At 52.8% G+C, this 22,607-nt stretch overlaps 9 protein-coding genes across 9 annotated transcripts, besides 1 other annotated feature; 4 read left to right on the forward strand and 5 right to left on the reverse strand.

Moving 5' to 3' along the window:
• Positions 1 to 472: 472 nt before the first annotated feature.
• Positions 473 to 1,884, reverse strand: EKO05_0011329 (uncharacterized protein; the record flags this gene model as incomplete). Its single annotated transcript, XM_059637969.1, has 2 exons — positions 473 to 1,756; positions 1,825 to 1,884. 2 exons carry the CDS (start codon positions 1,882 to 1,884, stop codon positions 473 to 475), a joined length of 1,344 nt encoding a protein of 447 aa, XP_059493952.1.
• Positions 1,885 to 2,496: 612 nt separating this feature from the next.
• Positions 2,497 to 3,549, forward strand: EKO05_0011330 (uncharacterized protein; the record flags this gene model as incomplete). The annotated part of the gene is made up of 2 exons (XM_038944344.1): positions 2,497 to 2,916; positions 2,968 to 3,549. The coding sequence occupies 2 exons, from the start codon at positions 2,497 to 2,499 to the stop codon at positions 3,547 to 3,549; spliced, it is 1,002 nt and encodes a 333-aa protein (XP_038792519.1).
• Positions 3,550 to 4,207: 658 nt separating this feature from the next.
• EKO05_0011331 (Chitinase) lies at positions 4,208 to 5,511 on the reverse strand (the record flags this gene model as incomplete). The annotated part of the gene is made up of 2 exons (XM_038944492.1): positions 4,208 to 5,344; positions 5,395 to 5,511. 2 exons carry the CDS (start codon positions 5,509 to 5,511, stop codon positions 4,208 to 4,210), a joined length of 1,254 nt encoding a protein of 417 aa, XP_038792520.1.
• A 1,043-nt stretch (positions 5,512 to 6,554) lies between these two features.
• Positions 6,555 to 7,848, reverse strand: EKO05_0011332 (uncharacterized protein; the record flags this gene model as incomplete). The annotated part of the gene is made up of 2 exons (XM_038944256.1): positions 6,555 to 7,528; positions 7,584 to 7,848. The coding sequence occupies 2 exons, from the start codon at positions 7,846 to 7,848 to the stop codon at positions 6,555 to 6,557; spliced, it is 1,239 nt and encodes a 412-aa protein (XP_038792521.1).
• An 839-nt stretch (positions 7,849 to 8,687) lies between these two features.
• Positions 8,688 to 9,932, reverse strand: EKO05_0011333 (eukaryotic translation initiation factor 5; the record flags this gene model as incomplete). The annotated part of the gene is made up of 1 exon (XM_038947532.1): positions 8,688 to 9,932. One exon carries the CDS (start codon positions 9,930 to 9,932, stop codon positions 8,688 to 8,690), a length of 1,245 nt encoding a protein of 414 aa, XP_038792522.1.
• A 1,142-nt stretch (positions 9,933 to 11,074) lies between these two features.
• EKO05_0011334 (uncharacterized protein) lies at positions 11,075 to 12,820 on the forward strand (the record flags this gene model as incomplete). The annotated part of the gene is made up of 2 exons (XM_038944290.1): positions 11,075 to 11,180; positions 11,274 to 12,820. The coding sequence occupies 2 exons, from the start codon at positions 11,075 to 11,077 to the stop codon at positions 12,818 to 12,820; spliced, it is 1,653 nt and encodes a 550-aa protein (XP_038792523.1).
• Positions 12,821 to 12,889: 69 nt separating this feature from the next.
• EKO05_0011335 (uncharacterized protein) lies at positions 12,890 to 14,221 on the reverse strand (the record flags this gene model as incomplete). Its single annotated transcript, XM_038947533.1, has 1 exon — positions 12,890 to 14,221. The coding sequence occupies one exon, from the start codon at positions 14,219 to 14,221 to the stop codon at positions 12,890 to 12,892; it is 1,332 nt and encodes a 443-aa protein (XP_038792524.1).
• A 1,618-nt stretch (positions 14,222 to 15,839) lies between these two features.
• EKO05_0011336 (uncharacterized protein) lies at positions 15,840 to 17,940 on the forward strand (the record flags this gene model as incomplete). Its single annotated transcript, XM_038944485.1, has 2 exons — positions 15,840 to 16,143; positions 16,322 to 17,940. 2 exons carry the CDS (start codon positions 15,840 to 15,842, stop codon positions 17,938 to 17,940), a joined length of 1,923 nt encoding a protein of 640 aa, XP_038792525.1.
• A 1,639-nt stretch (positions 17,941 to 19,579) lies between these two features.
• Positions 19,580 to 19,624: a tandem repeat.
• Positions 19,625 to 19,734: 110 nt separating this feature from the next.
• On the forward strand, positions 19,735 to 22,596 carry EKO05_0011337 (uncharacterized protein; the record flags this gene model as incomplete). Its single annotated transcript, XM_038944412.1, has 3 exons — positions 19,735 to 20,665; positions 20,714 to 20,898; positions 20,953 to 22,596. 3 exons carry the CDS (start codon positions 19,735 to 19,737, stop codon positions 22,594 to 22,596), a joined length of 2,760 nt encoding a protein of 919 aa, XP_038792526.1.
• Between the last annotated feature and the right edge of the window lie 11 nt (positions 22,597 to 22,607).

Below are 22,607 nucleotides of genomic sequence, written 5' to 3' on the forward strand. Positions count from 1 at the left end.
AAACAGCCTTGTTCTGATCACTCCAAGTATAAATTGTCGCAGCGAATACGAACTTGACGAAGGTGTTCAGTAAACTGAAAATGCGAGACTCCACGATCCGCAGAAGCATCTTGCATCTTGCTAATCGCGTCGATACCGTACCATTTTGTGGTTGCGACTTTAAGCGCGGTGGAGCAAAATGGAGTCCAGAGCGTGTTGAAGCTATTCCGGGGACGGCGCAAGAACCTATCAGGTACAGGGTTCTGCGTCGTTCCCATCCTCACTGGCTGCGACGCTATCAGCTATCAGCTATCGGCGAGACTGATTAAAGATATCATTATGTCTGTTCGAAGACGAACTGCGCTGTGACCAAGTCCTTACCCAGGTACGGACATGCGTTTCGAAAGATCTGACGTTACCATCACTGACAGCCGCCCGTCTTTTCGCTCGTGTTGTCACACCATACTTGGTTGTGGTCGCAAGCATTTATCGATCAGCCGATGTGAATCTTGAACCTCTGCTTGATCTGCTTTCGACACATGGGGCACTTGGATGGCCTAATTGGTACATGCGAGTGCTTCACGGGTACAACGACATCCGCACACCACAGGCACATTACCATGTGACCGCAGGGCAACACAGCGATATCTGCCAGCTGCTGGTAGCAGACCTGACAAGCCAAAGTCCTCGTCATCTCTGCGTCTGTCTTAGGTGGTGGTCGGTCGGGCTGGTTGTCTAAGGTTGGGAAAGGTTGTTCAGGGGTACGATGGGCGTGCAAAGCATGGCGAGCGGAAGACATGGCTTCAGAAGCTAAGCGCAGACGCTGCAGCTCGCTTGTAATCTGCTCGAGAGAGAGACGGACGTCTGATATGCCGCCCGTGGACGACAACGTTGTTGCGATAGGCTCGCTCGAGGGTGCGCTTGTAGCAGGCAAATCAGCCCAAGGCGGAGTGATGGTCACATCACCAGCGGTCATCGCTGCGTTGTGAGTCGGCGAAATTGGCGTGTAGCTCCAGACATTGCTTTCCGGCTCCGGACCGACCTGTGACTCTCGCATCACACCCCACAGAAGCCGCTCTTCAACGTCTCGCCGCTCTTGAGCTGACAGTCCTTCCAAAGGGGGGACTTCTGAATCGCCAATGGCTCGCAGATCTTCCGCCTCACGGTAGCGAGTCCACGCTCGGTTGTACATGTTGGAAAGAGGCGATTCGTAGTCGTCTTGTTGTACGTCTTCGATTGTCCCAAACACACGGGCAAATCGCTCCTGGGCGCGCTGTCGCCGCGAGGCAGCCTCGCTCGAAGGTCCCACGGAGTCGTGCGATTGAGGGTGTGGCATGTCGGTGGCGTCTGGTACAATCTGGTCCACAGTCGTTGTAACCGCATGGTCTGCGACGTCTTGTGCGACCTCATCGTCGGAGTCTGCCATGAGCAAACTGTCGAGGGCGTCTTCCAGGCTCTGCTGTGGCTCCATGGGTCTTTGGCTCTCTGTCGTCAATCGCCGGCGCCGCAGCCTGTTCTCTGGGCGGCTTGCATCGTTCTCAATGCCTGCCCGCAGTTGGTCCAACGTTCGCGGTAAGAAGCCGGGGCTGACGTCGTGCAGAGGCTCTCCCATGACTGCAATGCGCTGCTCGGTGCCATCAGAACGCCTTGCTATCCGGTATCCCTGGTGGAATTCGAACCAGCGATCGAGGAACTCCTTCTGGTCTGGGATTTCGGGGATGCGTGTCTGCGACACATCAAGTGGAGGATCGGTCGCAGCGAGCCGGTTGCTCCAGAACTCTATCGCGTGTCAGTATGCTCAGCGCTCAGCGCTCAGCGTTCCTTGCCACAGCAGGTCGCACGTACCTTTGCAGAACCAGCAATACCCTTGCCACCTCGTACCGCGCTGTACAAAGCCAATGCCATCAATGTATACTCTGTACGTCAGACTGTGGGCCCGCTCGTCTGCGCAAGCGCAGCAGTTTTGTGTAGATGTCAGTCGGCACGATGTCGCAAGCTTGTGCTCACAATGCGCGTCCAGGCGCGGGCAATCCGCAGTCAGCGTGCCCATGGCTGTGGCAACGACAATGCAGATAACAAATGGTCGGATAAGACGATAAGACCAGGCAGACTAAATGCTGCTGCCTTCCCCAGCGGCCAGTGGCGCACCGAGTGGGTGGCGCCGTGGCGCACGGATTTACACACTAAGCCCGTGATGATGCGGGTCCCTCCATCTCACGGTGGGGCAGGCGCGACCCGGAGGGAAGGCGCGAGCCTGACGCGCCCGAGCTCCTTCACCAACACGACAACCAATGATGTGGAGCCTGCCCGCCTTGCAGCCTGCCAGGTTCCAGGCAGAGCTGCACGGCATGTTCGATGATCCAACACAACTCTAGGCAGGTGTATCTTGCACATTGTGATACGTAGGCACAAAGAGCCCGGCGTCTTTGTTCACGCCCTTCTCTACGCCTTGCCTCCTACTTAACTTCACCTGCTGCTGGCTTCGAGTGGAGACTGCGCATTCTATCCTGGCTCACCATGACTACTGCCATCAGCAACTACAGACAGCACCAGCTGGACCCACCAGTCCAGGTGCTTCTTCCACCCACTCTCGCCGCAGCAGAGTTCGATAAGCTTCTGACCTCACCCTCGCACCCCAAAGCAGCCTTCACATTCCCAGCTCTAGACGACTGGCTTGAGAAACTACTGCAAAATCTCAACCTGCAGCAGAATGAAGCGCATCCCTTCCACAAGCACCCCTACAAGCTGCGCTCCATCCAAGTGCAAGCTGTCGACTGGTTCTGGCGAGGCCGTCCTGGCCTTGAAGACAAGTTAGGCTTCATGAAGATCCAGTCCAGCATCGAAACAGATCCCTACGTTCACGAAGGCGAAGACAAGCCAAGAGCCGATTGGATCCCTGGAGCCGTGTTTCTGCGAGGTGGAAGCGTCGCTGTGCTGGTAAGGACTCTCTTCAAACAACGAATACAAAGCTAAAACCCGCCCGTGAAGATCATCGTGCAACCAGAAGACGCAAAAGACGAAGACGAGAAACACGCCATTCTGACAGTCCAGCCTCGCATCGCAGCAGGATCTCTGGCTTTCACGGAGATACCGGCCGGCATGCTGGACGGCGGCTCCTTGAAAGGCGCAGCTGCTAGTGAGATCGAACAAGAAGCGAAACTCAAAGTCAAGGAGACTGATCTGATCAACTTGTCGGAGCTAGCCCTCCACGGTATACCCACGACGCCTTGGAAGGCTGGCCATGACACGTCTGCGACAGAAGGCTCTGAGAGCGTCCAAGACGCCATGTACCCAAGTGTCGGTGCTTGCGATGAGTTCATCCCCATTCTTCTTTGCCAGAAGCGCCTTACTCGACGCCATATGAACTGGCTGAAGGGCAAAGCCACAGGTCTGCGTGACGAAGGCGAGAATATCACACTCAAGCTGGTACCGATGGCGAGGGCTTGGAGGGAGGCTGGGCGAGATGCCAAAGCGCTTGCCGCCATTGCATTGTATGAGAATTTGAAGAGAGAAGGACAGATACCGAGTTTGCCTCGGCAAGTAGAGACTGAGCCGGATGATCTCAACTAGGAAACGCGAGGTCACAGGTACTCGCACCACCTCGGACCTGCAGAATCACAATGGACGGCTTCTTCTTACACGAAGCTTACTCTTAAGCACTGACATGGTGGTTCTTGTTCGTGTTTGTCCCAGCACAATGGCGATGCGTTGGCTCGTTCAGTGAATCAGTGGCCCTCCTTTCCCATGATGCACATATGAATGCTAGTGCTTCCCAATCACTCCTTGCTGAATGCAACACCTGTTTTGATGGCCGCTCACAGTGAGATGTCAGTACGGAACGGAGATGTAGCAGCTGTTGTGTCTGATTGTCCTGTATCATGATAGGCAGAAAGTCACATGAAAATCAAACGATCCGATGGCAGCGGAAAACCTCGAGGTATTCATAGATAGCACGCACTCTAAACACCTACCAGCATGGGAGTCTTCACTTTTGATGTTGAGCCTGTGTTGATGTAGGTGCAGACATGAGTTTAATCTAGTCATTGACAATACAGTTTAGGAAATCAAAGCATGCGAAGATGTCTTCCAGCCTACGAGTTACAAAGTCCACTGTCCTGAGCAAGCAACTAGCCAACACGGCTCTTCAAGTGGAACAAGAGGCTGTACGAAGACCACGGATCCAACCGCGCATGTCGCCTTGGCGCATACGTGCCAGAGTCGCGTCTGTTCAGGCGCTCCTGATGTTGTCGTACTTGCTCAGAGGGTAGTACAAGTTGTTCAAGTCTGGTTTCAGTCCGTCCGGACCTCCGAGAGCCTTGGATACGGTACCGACAAGACTCTTGTCGTCTGTGCGATCAGAGCTCGAGTCCCACCACCACGCGCCTCCCAGCTTCTCTTTCTTCAGGTACTTCGCCTTCAGCGTCTGGACCTCGGGCGTGTCGAAGCTGACCAACTGCTTGGTCTTGTTGTCGTATGACCAGGATGCGATCACCTTCTTGTCCGTGTACACAGTGCTGCCGTTGAGTGGTAGCACCTTGTAGTCGAGAACTCCGGCCTCCCATGTGCCGTCACCTGAGCCGTTGAACTTCTGGCCGAGGCCGTTGGTGTTGGCGAATGAGCGGCCGTACATCGGCATACCCAAGATAATCTTGCGAGGGGAGGAGATGTGCTTCTTGTAGTAGTCAACTGCTTGGACGGTGTTGAAGTCTGTGGTTACAGGGTTGGACTTGGACGGGTGTACGTTGCTGAGATGGCCAGTGAAGTTGGAGAAACCGGGTCCCATGTAGTCAAATGCCATCAGGTTCCAGTCATCTACGTAAGGGTCCATAGCTGCGATCGGGAGAACGGTGTAGCGAAGAGGGCCGGCAGGGGCAGAGATGTCGATGTCGAAGTGGTAGCCTTGAGCGTGTTCAGCAGAGTACGAGTTGAGCAGTTGGCGACAAAGCTTGACGGTCTCGACGAGGTTGGCGGCATCAGTTGAATCCTCAGGGTACTCCCAATCAATGTCGAGGCCGTCAAGTCCAAGGTCGGTGATCAACTTCAACGATGACTCGGCAAAGCGGTAACGTGTAGCGTTTGTGGCCAACGCTGTCTTGAAGTTCCCTCTGTACGACCAGCCGCCCACAGAAAGTGTGGTCTTCAATTTGCGGTTCTTCTGCTTGAGCTTGTACAGCTGGTTGAAGTTGCCGAGCAGCTGTGTGCCATTTGAAGCTACATCGCCAGGATAACTGAACTGCAGATCGGCCCACTCATCGGAGAGGAAGACCTCTCCAGTAGTCTTGTTCACATTAGCGAACGCGTAGGTGACTTTCGTAAGCTTTTCCGCAGGGAGGTCTGTGACAAAGTGTTGCCGTGCGTAGATGGCCTCGATGTGTCAGCAAGAATAACCCAACCGTATAATAAGAACATTCTTACCCAGTTGACGTAGAACACGCCCATCTGGTAACCCTTTGAGGGCTTTACATCTTCAACAGGCGCAGCTTGGGTAAGGAAAGGGACTGTAAGGAGTGCAGCAGCGTTGAGGAAACGCATATTGAATGAGAGGACGGCTATGAATAAGCCAAAGGGATCAAAAGAGTGAATGAATGTGATGCTTAACCAAACTGAAATCCCTTACTGGCAGGGCATCCAACGCTTTTATCTCATGCCTTGAGCCCAATGGTTCCTTTTTTCTCATCTTGAGTACCTGACCCAAGAATGTAGTCGGCGCTTCAGCCGGGCGAACTCATCGTGGCCGTGAATCAGACTAGTTTAGATAAGGGGTACATAGATTTGACCGCAGTGAAGCCTTGCAGAGCAAATTGGAGATCTACAGAGATCCGCTGGCCTTGGAAAGTTCTGCTCTGTACCCTGCAGCGTTTCGGCACTTCACCTAGGGTCATCATGCTTCGAATAGCCCTCGTTTTCCCAAGCGTGCTGGGTGTTTCGGATCGTGGTCATTCGGGCCTACACCTGCACGGCGTTTCGAACAAATTATCGTCTCTTCACCCTGATTCAAATGGTCGGCCCTCTTCGGTCTCACGGAAGGGCGCGGCGGCCATGGCTAATGAGCTGGTATCAAAAGTGTGCCAACAACCACAAACTGAAGAGCCGCGCGCTTTGTCCTCCAATCTTGCGACTTGAGTATTCACGCACGCCAGACAGTCATGTCGCGATCCAATTATGGTGGGACGATGTTTACTTACCTTGCCGCACGCTGTCACAAGATACACAAAGTCAATATTACTAAAATGTATGGTTTTCAACGAGTATCGAAAGCGACAGTTATTGGTGCCTGGCGAAATGCACGCACCCACCCCGGATCTTCACGACCACAATCAAAACTACGTCATAAACAAGCGAGAGGCTCTAACTGGCTAGCTATAGTTGGTTAACAGTAAGAGGGGCCAGTTATTTACCGACCCGCGTTCATATGCTGTGTTAATAAATCAACATCCCAGTTTTGGTGTGGGTGCGTATTATGCTTGCCCGACAGCACCTGTCGAAGCAATGAAAGATGGTCGTACCACATTACATCGTAAACACCATAACATCTCCTACTGTGCCAGATCAGCCACCGTGCTCTGATTTCCATGTTACACGATTGCCTCGGGATTTTCGACCCTTCTCCTCGCCGTTCCCAGCCCAGCATGGCCTTTCGCCTGATCTGCACCTAACCACGGCTTCAACGCCTCAGACAATGTAGTCTGTCTGATGAAGTACAACACTTGACCCAAAATGATTAGAACAAAGGCAATAGGGTACATCCAGTGGATGCTCAGGCCCAGAACCTTGACACCGATCGCTACACCCCAAAAGCTTCCTGTCAACAATGAGATGTTGAAGAAAGCGGCGGAAGAAAGACGGAACAGCAGCGGCGCCAGCGAGTAAAACAACGAAAGGATGAACGTGTATCCTGTAAGGTAGCCGCCAACCTTGCTGTTCCAAGTCGCGTTGCGGAAAGACGTGCGATCAAAGATACCAGCCTGCGTACCATTGATGAACATGCCCCAGAATGCCAGCTGGCCCACGACTTCGTACAGCGGTCGAGAGCTGACCAGCCACTCTTCGAACACGTTGCTGAGGCCATAAAACGTCGCGCCGAGCAATGCGAATAAATCGCCCTTGACCTCATCGCTGGCACCGAACGAGTTACTGCCGGTGATTTGATCCGAACCAAAGATGACTCCCAGTCCGCCGATGCAGAACAAGATGCCGGCGATTTGTGTATAGTGGTATCTGACCTTCAGAAAGAAGAAGGATATGACCACCACAATAACAATGGCCCAGAAGTTGATCAGCTGGGCTGACAAAATTGTGGTGTATCGATAAGCCAAGACGACGAAGTAATTACCCTCGACGTCTAAAAAGGCTAGGATCAGGAAGCGCCATCCATCGAAGACGACGAGGCGCACCCACCGCTTGAAACCGTATTGGTAGATTGTGTAGCTCGTGTAGACCAAGTTCAGGAGTACGTAGTTGAAGAAGGTTTGGAAAGCCGGAATGGATGTGCCTTCGTTGGCGAGGAGGGACGAGAGCGTGTTGGTCGAAGTGATACAGATGGCGAGGACTGTTGATAGGCGTTAGTGTTGGATCTCTGTGATGTGAAAATGGAGGGGATGTACCTTGGCCGAGGAGCATGGTGAGCCAGAACTGCTTTGTCTTTATGTACTGGAACCAACGACCTTTGCTCTGTGCATCGCTCTCAAGGACTTCGTTGCCTGTCTCAACAGCGTGCAAAGATGTGCCGATGCGCTCATTTTCAGAACTCGTAGGGACCTCGAGGCCCTTCGGATGAACAGTTGTTGTGTAAACTGGATCAGCGGCTGTATGGACATCTTCGCCTTTTCCAAAGAAGCCCTCGGCGGAGTGAGGCTGCGGCTGGGCCATGTCGAAGTTTCCCTTTGATTTTACACCGATTTTCCGGGTGCGGGGCGTGGAGCTTTTCAATCACAGCGTGAGCGCAAAACTCCCGAAGTCGCTCACGGTTCAACACGCGCAGTCGGCAGGTGAAAATGAAGTAAAGACCCAGCAAGCCATGCGCAGCGCGGGGATTGCCACACTTTATGCATCATCCACAGCTGAGCAAAACGAGCAAAAAATGCTGGCTGGTTAACCTGCATTCGCGCCTGTCGATCTCCACATAGGCAGACTTAGCCTCCGAAGCTTGCCCACAGCCGGCAACGTGCGAGTAGTGGCGCCGTGCTCTGGATGCTGGCTGGCCCAGGCGAGTCCCCAGATGCGTTCTGGTGTGTGCTCACGGTGTCAGAGAGCTGCATGTGAGATGCGTGATTTGTTAGTCTGGAAAGTCCCAGAGGTAAAATTTAGCGAAGAGGGGCAGTCGGCGGACTGACCGTTGCCACGTTCTCGACGTGCAGAAACTGTGTCGCCAAAGGGTACATGATCCAGGGAGCGAACGGTAGGTGGGGTGGGTTGCACAAGCGAGCACAGGTACATGCCAGGGCAGCAAGTGGAGCCACGGAAGACTGCAACAACAATCATGTATAGATAAGCTACTGTAGAGACGGTAAAGCAATAACTCGTCCTCTTCCTCGAGGCACCGCAATTAGACAGGAGTGGGGTGTTCCACACGCCGTTCAAACAATAAGAGAAGGGTAATTCCAGCACCCACCTCCTCTGCACGATTCTCTCAAGTTGCAAATGTCAGGAAGCTCCATATCCAAATGTCAAGAGGCAATGGCAGCGACCTTGAGCTGAGGGTGAGTAGCCTACTCCGAGTCCTCTTCATCACTGTCCTCCTGGTTCAGCCAGTCGTAAAACTGCTCGGCGGACTTGCGCACAGTCTTGCTGACCTTGAGGTCAACGTACTTCTTGCTAGCCTTTTGGCACCAGGGCTTGAGGACCTCCTCAGTGACGAGATCGTTGTTGTAGACTTGGATCAGAATGGCGGAAACCTGGGGAATGAGCTCAGGCTTGTCGTTACCGACAAAGCGCTCAATACCTCCAAGGAAAGCCTTCTCGTGCTTCTCCGAGGTGATCAGCTTCTGCAGCATAGGGGCACGGGCCTCAATCTGCTTGACAATCTTCTCGCTGAAAAGGGTCTGAGGAATGACCGTCAAAGTGCGGTGCTTGGTCTCAATGCCGAGCTCCTTCGCCTTGAGGTAGATCTCGACGCTGTCCAGCTTTTCGACACCGCCCTTCTCCTTGGCAGTGTCGATGATCCACTTGCCGAAGATGTCGTACTCAGAAGCCTCGGCGTCATCCTCGCCCTCAATGACGAGAGCGCGCTTGAGGTCCTCGGGAAGATCCTGAGCACGGGCCTTGATGGCAGCCTCGGAAGTATCAATGTGCCACTCGACCTCCTTGACTTCGTCAATCTCTTCGGCACCCTCCTGGATCTGACGAGTGAGCTCATCATCGCTGCCGGCCTCGATCTCCAATTCGCCGTTGTTGTCGTCGTCCTCAGCACTATCTCCAGGACTGCCTCCGTTCTGTGAGACCTCCTCACCCCTGGCCTCAGCCTCCTTGCGAGCGCGACGCTCAGCCTTCTTGGTGGACTTGTCCTTCTTGCCCTTCTTGGGCTCGTTCTTCACGATAAAGGCAGAGAGCTTGAGACGAGGGTCGACTTCGGAGATCTTACCGCAAGCCTTGCAGTCGAGCGTGATGTTGCCATCCTTGATGTTGACCTCGGTTTCAGGGTTCTTGCACTTCTTGCAGAGAACGAACTTGGTGATGAAGCCATCGAGGTAGTCTTGGAGCTTGCTAGCGTCGTGAGCGCCATTGATGATCCAGCGGTCATCATTGGGGTTGGTATTGGTCTGAGCGCCAAGCTCGAAACCAAAGTATTTGATGACGTGAGAAGGAGGGCGGGCAAGAGAGTTGGCAACGCTGGTCAGGTTGACAATGACGGTCTTGATGCCGTTGCCCTTGCCTTCAATCTTGGACTGTATGCGCTCCATCTTGTAGCGGTAGAAGGGGTCGGTGATATCGCGGCGAATGTTGACGGTAGCCATGGTTGCGGTTGGGGGAGGGGGGAGGTAGTGTGTGTTGTTACTAGGGGTAGGACGAGCAGGTTGGGGTCAGGTCTGGTATGCGTATGAAGGCTGTCAAAGACATGCAATGGCAGTCACTTGTGTGTGGTTGTGTGGTGTGGGACTCGAGGTCAGGCAGGCACAGTGTTAACCGTTGGTGGAGTGGTGAAGACTGCGCGGTATCCGCATACAGCGAAAATTTTGCAGTTTGGGGGGAGGTTCGACTCGGAAGGCGTGAAGTTGGCGCGAATACATATACCGCAGTTGTCGTTGTCGGCTCTGTGGTGCGGAGGGGTTGCTTTTGCGGTGCCTACAGGCGAATGTGGCGGTTCAGAAGAGTCGCGGACGTGCGACTTGTCAGGCGAGTTTGCGAGTGTTGTGCAGTGCGGGTACCAGTGATGGACACTGGGGAGGGCGATTTTGCCTGATGGATTTGCGCTGGGCGAAAGTGTGAGTGTGTGCGGGCTTGGAGGAGTCGAAGGCAAGGTTTTATGTGACAGTGGAGAAGCGTTCGTGGCTCGAGCGCACGCCAGTCCGCGGCCAATTGCAGCACCCACCGGGGACACCCAAGCAATCAGCAAAGCACAACACGTGTATCACAAACAACCCCTCGTCAAGCCGCAGTTTGCCCTTGGTTGCTACGCAGCCGCGTTGCTCTTCTGCTTGAGAAGAAAAAAGCACCACACGTACACATCATGTTCAGTGAGACACAAACCGTCCAGTTTCCAAGCGCCAATCACAAAGAATTTTCGCTAGCGACTGCAAACGCCTGCCTAGAGCAAGCAGCACTGAGCACTGTTTCAGGAGCATCACACCCCATTGCCCATGTTACCGAATGTTACAGATTGCCGTTACACATGCTAGGAACCCCGTCCACCACTGTCCCTGCGGAGCGTTTGGAGTATAGGTTAGCGAAATCGCAAGTTTTGATCAAATGCCGTCGTTTGCAGATGCTTCGTGCGTCCAAAGTCGTGCTAGAGCAGCAGCTGGGAACCGTTGACAACATCGCCGCCCGTGTGGGCTAGGCTGCCGTGCTGCAAAAGTCAACGTCACCTAACCCCCACAACTTTTTAGACAAACAGATATCTGTGGTTGAGCGGAGAACTCGTCGCACATTCGCAGAAATGCCAGCCCAGGTCGATTATTCGCTGTACCTCGTGACCGATTCGACAGAAGCCATCTTGGGCTCAAGAGACCTGGTCGAAGTTGTCGAGCAAGCCTTGCTGGGAGGTCGGTTACGCTTTCCTCTATTCACTCCTGCATACTGACCGACACCACTTCTATTTCCCCCGTTTGGCGTTGGTCCATTGACGATTCGTGCAGGTGTAACTATTGTTCAGTATAGGGACAAGACCAGCGACACAGGTGTACTCATCTCAACAGCCAAAAAGCTCCACGAGAAATGCAAGCAACATAAGATCCCCCTCCTCATCAATGACAGAGTTGATGTTGCACTCGCCGTGGGCTGCGAAGGCGTTCACCTCGGCCAAGATGACATGAACATTGTCGAAGCGCGTCGCATCTTAGGAGACGATAAGATCATTGGCGCCACAGTCTCGTCGATTGAGGAAGCCAGGATAGCTGTGGAAAGAGGCGCAGACTATCTGGGAATCGGAACTCTCTATGCTACCCAAACCAAGAAGAACACCAAGGATATCATCGGCGTAAACGGTATCAGGAAGATCTTGAGCTACCTCGACGAAGCAAATGAAAAGAGCAAGAACGTCAAGACTGTATGCATCGGCGGTATCAACGCATCCAACATCCAGCGCATCATCCACCAACTCTACGCTCCCCGTTCCCCATCTACAAAGCCCAAGACAATCGATGGCGCTGCCATCGTTTCCGCCATCGTTGGTGCTAGAGACCCCAAGGAAGCATCTTCTCGTCTGCAACAGCTTATCAAATCTTCTCCTCCCTATTTCAAGTCGTCAGAACCCGTATTCTGGCTCGAGAAAAACGAAGACGAAATAAGGGCTCTCGCATCAACAGCTGACAAGGCTACATCTGCAGTCCATACCAAATCCCCCCTCAGCCACAACATGACCAACCTCGTCGTTCAGAACTTCGCCGCAAATGTTGCCCTTGCCATCGGTGCTTCGCCCATTATGGCCAACTACGGCGAAGAAGCATGCGACTTATCTCGTCTCGGCGGTGCGCTGGTCGTAAACATGGGCACCGTCACGCCTGAAGGCCTTCTGAACTACAAAAAAGCAATCGCCGCGTACAATGCCGCTGGTGGACCGATTGTGCTCGATCCTGTAGGCGCTGGCGCGACCAGTGTGCGGCGCGATGCGCTAGGCCAGTTGCTAGGCGTGGGCTATTTTGATCTGATCAAGGGCAACGAGAGAGAAATCATGGCTGTTGCGCGCGCGAGTGGATTTACCCTCGATGATATCAGCCAGCAACGTGGGGTCGACAGCGGGGACTCCCTGTTCACTCTCCAACAGAGAGCGTATCTTGCGTCGAGAATTGCGCTGAGAGAGCGTAACATCGTGCTTATGACGGGCGCAACGGATGTCATCAGCGACGGCGTTCGTACGTACGCTATCAGCAACGGTCATGCGTACTTGGGAAAGATTACCGGGAGTGGGTGTACGCTTGGTACTACGCTGAGCGCCTACCTGGCCGCGTGGCCGCAGGATAAATTGCATGCTGCTGTTGCTGGAATTCTGCATTATGAGATTGCGGCTGAATATGCGGCGAGGAGAGAGGACGTCAAGGGGCCCGGGACATTTGTGCCTGCATTCATTGATGAGCTTTTTGCGAGAGGTGGAGTGGTTAGTGGGGGCCAAGAGAGCTGGGGCAAAGACATGAAAGTGGAATGCTTGAAAGATGTCCCTGATGCTGGCTTGCTGAAGGACGTGTAGATATCGATGTGGCTGCAGATGCTACATACTTTGTTGTACCATGGAGCTACGTCTCAATCTCCCAATGTCTTATCCGTCGACCTTGATCTTCATCCCGAAATCGTTTAGCACATCAACATACTGCTCACCCAGCGTGGCAGGCGTGAGTATGCCACCTCCAAGTCTTCCAGCCTCCGTTTCCTCGAGTCTGCCTCTTAGAATGACTTTCGCCGCAGCCGCCAATGTGATCGCTGTAGCTGCATACCCGCCATGCGCGCAGTCGATCTTCGCAGTAATTTTTTGACCACTGCCCTCGGCAACTCCCACACCACGGTAAGACAAGAAGTCGTTCTTCATGCTCTCCCTCGTCGGCCCCTCACCTGGTTTTGGGATCAAGAATCTTTTGATCAGCGGTGCGAGAATCCAGCGCGTGGGTGGCAGCGCAAGGAAGAGCCCTATAAGACCGAGAGCGACCTTGAAAGCGAAGCCGCTGAGAAGCGAGGTCGCGCGCATGTACTCGTTGAAACGGAAGCGGGGTCCGTATGCAGAAGATGTAGATGCGTATAATCCAGCAGATCGATGCACGATACATGTATCCACGCTCGCCATAGCGCCTGTAGTCTGCACGCCACCGAGTTCAGGAATCGAAGGGAGACCGAGGAGGCCTCCGCCTGGGTTGTCAACAACTTTGTCGGACTTGACAGAGCTGAGACTGTAAGGGTGCATGCTCTTCGCCAAATGACCCAGTGAGTAGTTGTTGAACAGCTCCAGCATAGTTAAGGTGGTGCCACCGCTGACGCCAGTCTTGAAATCATACAGTGTCATGATGACACGTTCGCAATCTGCTTGCAGCCTTTTTCGCACTGCACGGGCGAGAACATATGCCATGATGTCGGCGGGCACAGAGTCGAGGCCCGCCTCTGGAATGATGATGCTCTTGTTGGACTTCGCAAGTGTATCGTACTTGGCGACCATGTCGTAGATCCAGGGTACTTCGCCGGTAGAGTCCAGGTAGTGAGTACCGTTAGCGGCACACGCAGCAAGGACGGGCTCGCCGTAGTGCATGAAGGGACCAACAGTAGTGATGAGGAGTTTGGTCTTCGTCACGAGAGTGTTGAGTTGGTCTGGCTCAAGGTCGCAGGTTTCAACGTCTGGCAGCTTGCGGCTCGCACCGAGTTTCTTCAGCTCATCAATGACACCCTGCAACTTCTTCGCATTGCGTCCAGCGATTGCCCACTTCAGATCCTCAGGAAGGTGTGTACTGATCCATTCTGCGACCAGCTTTCCAGTGTATCCGGTAGCGCCGAGCAGGATGAGCTCATATTGGCGGTTGTTCTGTATCTGAGCCATGTCGTCTTCAATCGTTCTTGATGCGAACGAGTACTGCGCAGCTAGATGAGGTTTGACGAAGAGGTGGGACATCGGAGAGGCAGAACTTCTCCCTTACTCGCAAACTTCGAACGTCGGACGAAGCTCTACATGTGGAAGGCCGATGAAGTCATGTACCGAGGCAGGAGGCCAAGCGCCTTATTGCGTACTCTGGAGGTTTCCACAACGCCACACAATGTACTCATTAACGTATGGTGACATGTGATAGTCTTAGGATACATTGAACAGCATCTTTGCCTCTAATAGGAGTACAGTGTAAAATAAGTCTGTACAAAATACACCGTGATATGACCATTTCAGGCTATGACTAGTGTAGTTAGCCTGCCAAGGCCAACCGAGAAAGCGCGCACATCGACAACGAGACGCTGTCTCACTATCATCACAAACCTGAACATTGGGTTCGCACATTGCTCGTTTGCGCGACCGAAGCTTACTCAGGAGGCTGATCAGCGTATTCCCTCCTGCGTTACGAAGACCAGATAGGCAGAAACTCGGAGAGACGTTTGGAGGGGTCGATTCGTCCACCGATCCATGAATGTTTCTGCAGCGTCGCTGACAGTCTGAAGACTCGCAGGCCAAAGAAGACGACTGTCTGGGTGCATATTGATCTCCCAGTAGAGGCAACATTTGCCGGCTTCCAGCAAGACGAATCTTTCGTGCCGAACGGCTGCCATCCGGCGCGTACACAGTCGCAAAGCATTTAGATGTAGAAATACAAGAACCATACGTTTCCACACAATCTACCCAGAGGACTCCAGATCGGCGAGTTGCGCAACGAAAACGTATCGATAGTACCTATGGTCTTCACCATCGGCCTTGCTTCGATCCGCATCGATCCGCCTCGAGCTTCTACCTACACTGCTTACATTGAGCACGCGTGAAGTCTCAGCGATCTGAGCAACGACTCCCGATAACAAGCTTGCGTAGATACAGAAAACGAGTGCTGGTTTTGGGACCGTGGATGCCTGCTAGCAAGCAGACGCCTGCAAGACCCGAGTATCTCGCAATACGTCTCACGTTGTCACAAAATGGCGAGACCGGATGACTTGCTATCTAAGTAGTGAGAAACGCCTGCGGACGCGATTACCTTGATCCGCAATCCCCACCAAGTGGAAATGTATATCGTATAAGAAGCCGATTGAGCGCGATATCACAAGCAGTTGGTTGACCCGTGCGGTTCCAGCGTTGTCACGGAGCTCTTGAACCACGAAGGCAACGAACCTGAAACATGTTTGCATTCCAAGCATCCACCCAGTGATTCCGACAAGTCATATGGCTCATCCATTTGGAGCGCTGTGACACGTGGTAAGGTAAGCCTACAGATTCGACGGCTGATGCGCTGTGAAAGAGTGCGTCATCGACAGGACGATATTGTTTGGACTAGGAAATATTTTCGACTTCAAGAACACGCGCATCCACTTGACAAAACACCTCGAAGGCGTACATCACGAGTCTCGCAGAGTTGCGCTACTGCCTGTGGTGTGTGGCTGATGCAGGGTGGGAAGGTCGATGAGGATCCATGCATTAGCCAAGCCGCTAGCTGCCGTACTTAAGCCCGCCGCCCCTCCGTCTCTCGACCTTCTCCATCGTCAACTTATGAATCGCGTCGAACAACCTTTCCTTTCTTCCTCTTCTTCGAACTTTCAAAATAATGGCCGAGACTTGTATAGTCTGCCTTGGCGATCTCGTCCACCCCGACGAAGGTCCTCCCGCTACCGAGTTGCCATCAGCAATCGACTCGCTTACAGATGGGCTTGATGCCAACCCTGGTAAACCGGATGCATTCACCACGGTAGCTCCGGAACAACCAAAGGTCGACGAGATGGTTGCACACCTGCTGCCATGCGGCCACAATTTACACAACGACTGCCTCAAACCCTGGGTGGAGAGAGCCAACAGCTGTCCGATCTGCCGAGCCAGCTTCAACATGGTCGAGCTCAGTGCGCGTGTAGGAGGTATGTCAACTTGCGATATTACGAAACGACGAGCTGCGATAGTAGCTGCCTTGCAGTCGCCTAGCAGCCACCCAGCTACTAGCTAAATAGTCAGTCAGACTCGACTCAATCCTTACCCCATCATATGTCACTGCGGTTTCGTGCAGTACATACAGGAGCCCTACTAATTTCACTATAGGCCCAAAACTATCCGAGTATGCTGTTAAAGAGAAGCAACAAGTCGCCGACATCGACCCTTCCATGATCGTCGACGAGGACTACGCCCTCGAGGATGACGGAAGCTATGACGCATGCATGGTGTGTGATGAGTTTGGCGATGCATCACAGCTCATGTTCTGCCACAGCTGCGAGCAGCTCTGCCACGTGTTCTGCGCCGGTCTTGACGAGATGCCGATACGCGGCGCCTGGTACTGTCAAGGCTGTATGGAAAACCCGGCGCTTCTTGAGGCGGCAACCCGCCGGCGAACCAATCCACGGGGCCCTGCAGCCTGGATCAGTGGACGCAGCCGTGTCCCTCGACACAATCGAGCTCCAGATGAATGGGTTGGGGTGTGGCAGAGCGTATGGAATCGACTGCAATGGGACATTGACTTTCCTTTCGAGGATGAAGACCAGTCTGAAAACCAGTCCGAATTTCTAAGACGGGAGGCTCACGAATGGGAACGACGTTTCGAGCTTGCTCGCCAGATGGGTGCTGGCACTCGATTTCGCGCCGCCGCCGACAACATTCACTCACGCCGCCGAGGCTCGAATCGATCCGCACGATCCACAAATCGATCACTCCATCGTGAAGCGCCCAAGACACCTAGAGACCCAGAGTCACAAGAAGAGATCAGCGCTTGGAATCAATTCGAGAAGGCACGAAACCAGCTTGCGCAGTTGGGTGATGTTCCAGCGCCACCTGAAAGCACTACCAGCAGCCGACGAGGACGCAAGCGAAAATCTGTCGATTCCTCACCTGCAGGTGCCGAGTCCGCTGAACAGCAGCCAGAGCGCAAGCTGAAACGCCCACGAACCCGCCTGCACATCGATAGTGGAAGGGGCGAATCATCCTCTGCGGCAGCCCGCCGCAACACTACTACCCACGAAGGCGTTCAAGAGCCAGCCACGTCACCGCCAGCTGGCGAGTCGGCCAACGCTCCCGGATTTCTTGCTTCTCTACTACAAGAGGTCGAAGTTGACCGTTTCGCAGAGCGCGACAGAGAGATCGCCGCCCCACAACCCAAGCGCATTATTGTGGAGCGAGCTTGCTCACCCCAGAACTCGTCTCCCGGTCTATCACCGGTGTACCAGCAACCCCGTGCTGGTTTGACGACACCGCCACCTCTCAACCTCACACGCCCTAAGTCACCTGCAGAACATGATGAGGGCTCACCAACGTATTCACCTTATTCACCTGCAGACGATGAGCGAGTCGGTCGTCGCAGGCTGACGCATCGTGCTGTGGGCCTCAGCAGCCCACCTCGGTCAAAGGACTCGTCACCTTCGCGGCCGCCGACACTTTCTTACTCCACCAAGGCTGAGCTGCAGCGCATGGTGACTGCTGTTCTCAAGCCACTATATCTGAAGAAAGAGGTCACGAAGGAAGAATACACCGACGTTAATCGCGATGTCTCACGCTTGTTGTACGACAAAGTTGGTGATGCTGGCGCTGCTGCCCTGGCAGATCAAGAGACTAGGGAGAAGTGGCAGCGTATGGCGAGCGACGAGGTTAATGGTGCTATCAAGTCATTGCGTACTGCTGATGTTGCAGCGTTGTCGCCTGCCGCTGATGAGTTTGCGTCATCGTCTTCGTGAAAGCGTTCTACATACATCATCTTCTTGTTTTAGCGATTTGGGATACGGCGCATAGGTGAAACTAAGATACCATGGGACTGGGGGCTATTGTATTGTAGATAATGTTTTATGATGAATGGAGACAAACCATAAGTCTAAGACAGCTCTCGCCTTTCCAAACATACTATTCCAAGATTCATCAGCATCATTGAAGTGTGGCTGCTGACCAGCTTTAAAAGCGACGGCGAGTTTCAGGCGACAGGTCGCTGTAGTACGTTCCAGTACCGCCTGTCGAGGTCGCTAGTGGCATAATCACCTTACCAGCGTAGATCCTGCCGGACGCTTCGGCACTACAAATTAGTAGCGTTTCGATTCTCAAGTTTACAAGGTAAGACTTTATTTCTCCGTTGCTATAGCTGGAGCTTTGTAGGCAACCGTTCTTAGCTCAATCGTAGTCGTGACCAGCAAGCTGCGTAGAGGCCCAGAAACAGAAGAGCACCTGGCTGTTGACTCATAGAACGAAGAAGAGAACTGTCATCCCTGCTCCACAATATGAGAAGACCCCTAGGGCAGTAATTTTCGGAGTTGAAACATACTACTATTAGAAACCGACTCCAACATCTAGTCACAGTCACACCGACATTTGGTATAGTGATACGAACTTTACGTGTCAACCTTACCAAGTGACACACCCATACAGATCACTACTGACTGAGTGCGAGATCTCGTCTCGAACCATCGTATCATGGACCTACTGAACCTACTAGCTAGCTGAGCAGCTCACTGAGCTGAGGAGAGGCGATTGTGAGTCTCGATCAGACTAGGAAGTCGCTCGCGCCTCAGGTTGTACCAGTCGCTCATTGAACGACTGGGTAACACTCGCTGAGGAATTTTCGAGTCAATAATCGACAAACATCTTTAGTGCTAACGGACACAGCGGAATATGTTGCACCTGCCCAGTTCTTCAGGATTCCCCAAAATCGGAAGCGTTTGCAGAAACTATAGAACGCAATTTGAATCACCAGTCGTCATTGTGACATACAGAGCACAATTTCCGCCGATAGTCGTAATTGCCCTTTTCGTCGACCACCCAGCCAGCAAGCTTCCGTGAAAACTTTTGCGTGAACATCAATCACCCAATGCACATACTCACCAGTACTTTCGACTCCTGGTTTCCAGGATGTGTATGCCCGACAGATGGTATTCACTCTCCGGCTCGGCTCTCTTGGAAGGTGAGGCTGTGAACCATGGTGCTGCGTTCTTGGGGTCGAATTGTACTGAAGGTCATGTCAGAGACGACTGCGAGACTAAACTATTCTCATACCTCACGAGTAGCCCGTATCGATTTGAAATCCCAATACTGATGGTACGTAGCTGGCAGCCTGCGGGGTCAATTGTAGGCGCAGCAGTCAGTCTGTAGAATTCTACAACCCTCAGTCTTGAAACGAGCTCTCTTGTGTTCTTGAGTGGCTTCGATGCGGTATTTGCTCGGATCGCTCTCTCAAGTCGCTCACTCAGACCGTAGTGCTTGCGTCCGCTGTTTACTCTATCACCTTGCTCATTTCAATGCACACAAACTCTTTCACCTTTGACCAGCGTCGCGCTAGGGCCATCCTCCCCTTACACTCCTGCTATATATGACATCCATCTGCCCCACCATTTCTCCAGCTTCTTCTTCCTCCCCTTCATCCCTACTTCTCTTCTTACGAGCAACGTACAGCATTCATCTCACAGAGTCTCATTAAAGCAAGCAAGTCTCAGAGTTAAGCTACAAGTACTTGAATCTTCAACATCTCGAGATAAACACTAAGTTTCATGAAAGACTTCGCACCACCGTCCAGAAACGACATGGCGTCCAACATCGTTACGCTTGAGCAGTTCCCTGCCTTTCTCAGCACACTGAAGAGTCTGTCGAGATACAATCCCGAAGTAGAGAGGAAACCGAACCATGTATGGTACCGACTCGACAAAGTTAGAATTGACAATCTCCTCAGAGCCTTTTCGTTGATCATCATCCAAATGCTACACGGTTCCCCGGACAAAGACCAAGAATTGCAACATCTCCTTCGAACAGCCTCCGGCCTTGCAAATGTTTTGCGCAGCCCAGTAATCACGGTAGCTCTCATTGGAGCTCAAGGCGCGGGAAAATCTCTCAGCTTGAACGCTCTTTTCGACTGCGATGGTCTCTCGCTCACAGGAGCTGACGGAGCAGCATGTACCTCTTCCATCACCCGTTATGCTTACTACAGCGGAAAGTACAAGTTCGCGGCCGAGATCAAGTTTCTAGACGCAGAAAAGCGCGAAGCCCTGTTGAAGGAGCATGCTCGCAGCTATTATCACTACCAACATGCTGACGAAGACTCCGACGATGAAGATGCACCTAGATCAAGGCCATCTCGTCATGATGAGACGGAGCGTCGTCAGAAAGACACAGCCGAAGATGCCTTCTTGACCTTGTTTGGGTCTCTTGATGCATTCCAAGAGAGCTGGAGTGCAGCTGCATACAGAAGCGGAGAGTTTGTCAGGATTTGCAAGATGAAATGCGAGGAGACTTTACACGAAGAACACGGAGGTTCGGGTATTGCTACCAAGTTTGCTGATAATCAGAAGGATCTCATCAAGCAGCTCAAACCCTTTCTTACCGAGGTCAAAGGTGTCACATGTCTGTGGCCACTTGTGGATCAAGTCACGATCAAGCTCAACAACGAACTTTTGCAGTCCGGTATTGAGATCATTGACCTTCCTGGTGAGTATAGAAGTCACAGTTGTCATGTCCGTGACTAAAAACATGCAGGTTGGGGTGATGCCAACCTCTCAAGAGTCCGCCATGCTGAGGACATCAAAGACACTGTAGATGTAGAGATCATTCTGGCCGACACCATACGTATGTGTTCGGACGACAAGGTAATCAACAGCGTAAGGGCAGCCGTCGCCCATCACGGGCCTGCAAACGTGAAGATAGTCGCTACAAAAATCGATGTAAGTGACTCTTGTCACTCTCAACGCTCGACTTCATTATTGATAACTGCATAGTCTATCAGCAATAACCAGCTATCTCAATACACAGGAGACAACTACGATGAGATTACGAAACTCATCCAGGATGCTGAGCAGCAGGACGCACAACTCGACGAAGACGAGGATGACGAGGCGTTGAAGAAGAAGAATGTCATCGAGAAGTACAAGTCGTACCTCGAACGTATCTTGAAGCAGACAAAGGTCTCAGAACGTGCCGAAGACATGACCGCCAAATTGGCCGCCAAGCTACAAACCAGAAACGCTCAAGACATACCACAAGTCTTTCATGCGTCAGCCTCGGAATACATGGAGTGGATCAAGCCATCAAGGATCAACTTCAAGAATCAGCCTTCCTTACCTGTGGAGATGACTGGCATACCTGCTATTCGACAATTCCTCTACTCACTGCCTGCCGACCAGAACATCAAAGACTACGAGTATCACATCAACACGATCCTACCAATGTTCATCGAGAAGATCAAGAGGACGGTTACTGTTTCCGAGCGTGATGGAGGTTTCTTGACTATTGCCGAAGCGTTCGATACCACGCGCAAGGCGTTCATGGCACGTTTGCTCTCACAAGTGAAGAGCTCTTTCCAGTCATCATCAGACAACAGCATTGCCAAGATCCAGGTCTATGTCCCCGCTTTCAAGGAACAGATCATCGAGCTCGTCTTGGAAGACTGGAATGAACTCAAGTCTGCGGCCTTCAATCGGATCCTGAAGTGTCGCGGCACAGTACCGAAAGGAGTCTCCAAGGCTAGAGGTCTGGAGAACGGTGCCGATTGGAACATGGATCTTGCTAACATCCTCGCACCGGCATTCCACAAGTGGTCCAAGACGTATGCTGATTGCTTGAAACCTATGAAACCGTCAATGGCTTATGCTTTCGACAAGCATCATAAAGAGATCAATCGTGTCATGACTGTGTCGCCAGCAAACTTGCCCACAGTGGAGAAAGCAAAGAAGAAATGGGCCCCTTTCCACCACAAGGTGCAGGTCAAGCTACTAGGCCTTATGGACGCCATCGCGCGAGTTCAAACAACCATGATGGAATGGGCTACTCTGGAATTCGACAAGGAGAACAACCTCATAGCACATATCACCGACGATATCTATGCGGAAGTCTTCAGCACAGTCCCAGCGCTCAAACCAGTCAACCCAGACGCCAAGAAACAGTACAAGCAGTACGTTGAGCCCAAGCTGAAGTTCCAGAAGAAGAACCTGGCTGAGATGTTCCTGCACGGCGAGACGCATTTCGTGGACATCGTCATGAACCACTTCCATGGAGAGTTCGACAAGGCTATACGCCAGACGCTGATGGAGCATTTTGCCGGCATCGAGAAGTTGTTCGAAAACTTCAGCGCCTCCCTTCGTTCCCAGGTACCCATCAGCTATCTACTGACGCCGGAGGGCGAGGCTATCCGCGCCGAAGCCGGAGAGCGGATCCCAGAGCTCGAGCAGAAAGTGGACGAGCTTCGCGCGCTTCTCCCAGCGAGGGCCAGCCAAGAGCAGGACGGCATTGAGATTGATAACATCGACCTCAAAGGCAACGTGCATGATATTGCGCTCATCTTCGAGACAATGGCTAAGCGCAAGACGGCTGATCCTACTGCCGCACACCGCCAGAGCAAGAGGATCAAGCTGGAGCCGCGCTAGAACTCCAGCCA

Source organism: Ascochyta rabiei, chromosome 22 (assembly GCF_004011695.2).
Source record: "Ascochyta rabiei chromosome 22, complete sequence".
In the NCBI taxonomy this organism is placed as follows: Eukaryota; Fungi; Ascomycota; class Dothideomycetes; order Pleosporales; family Didymellaceae; genus Ascochyta; species Ascochyta rabiei.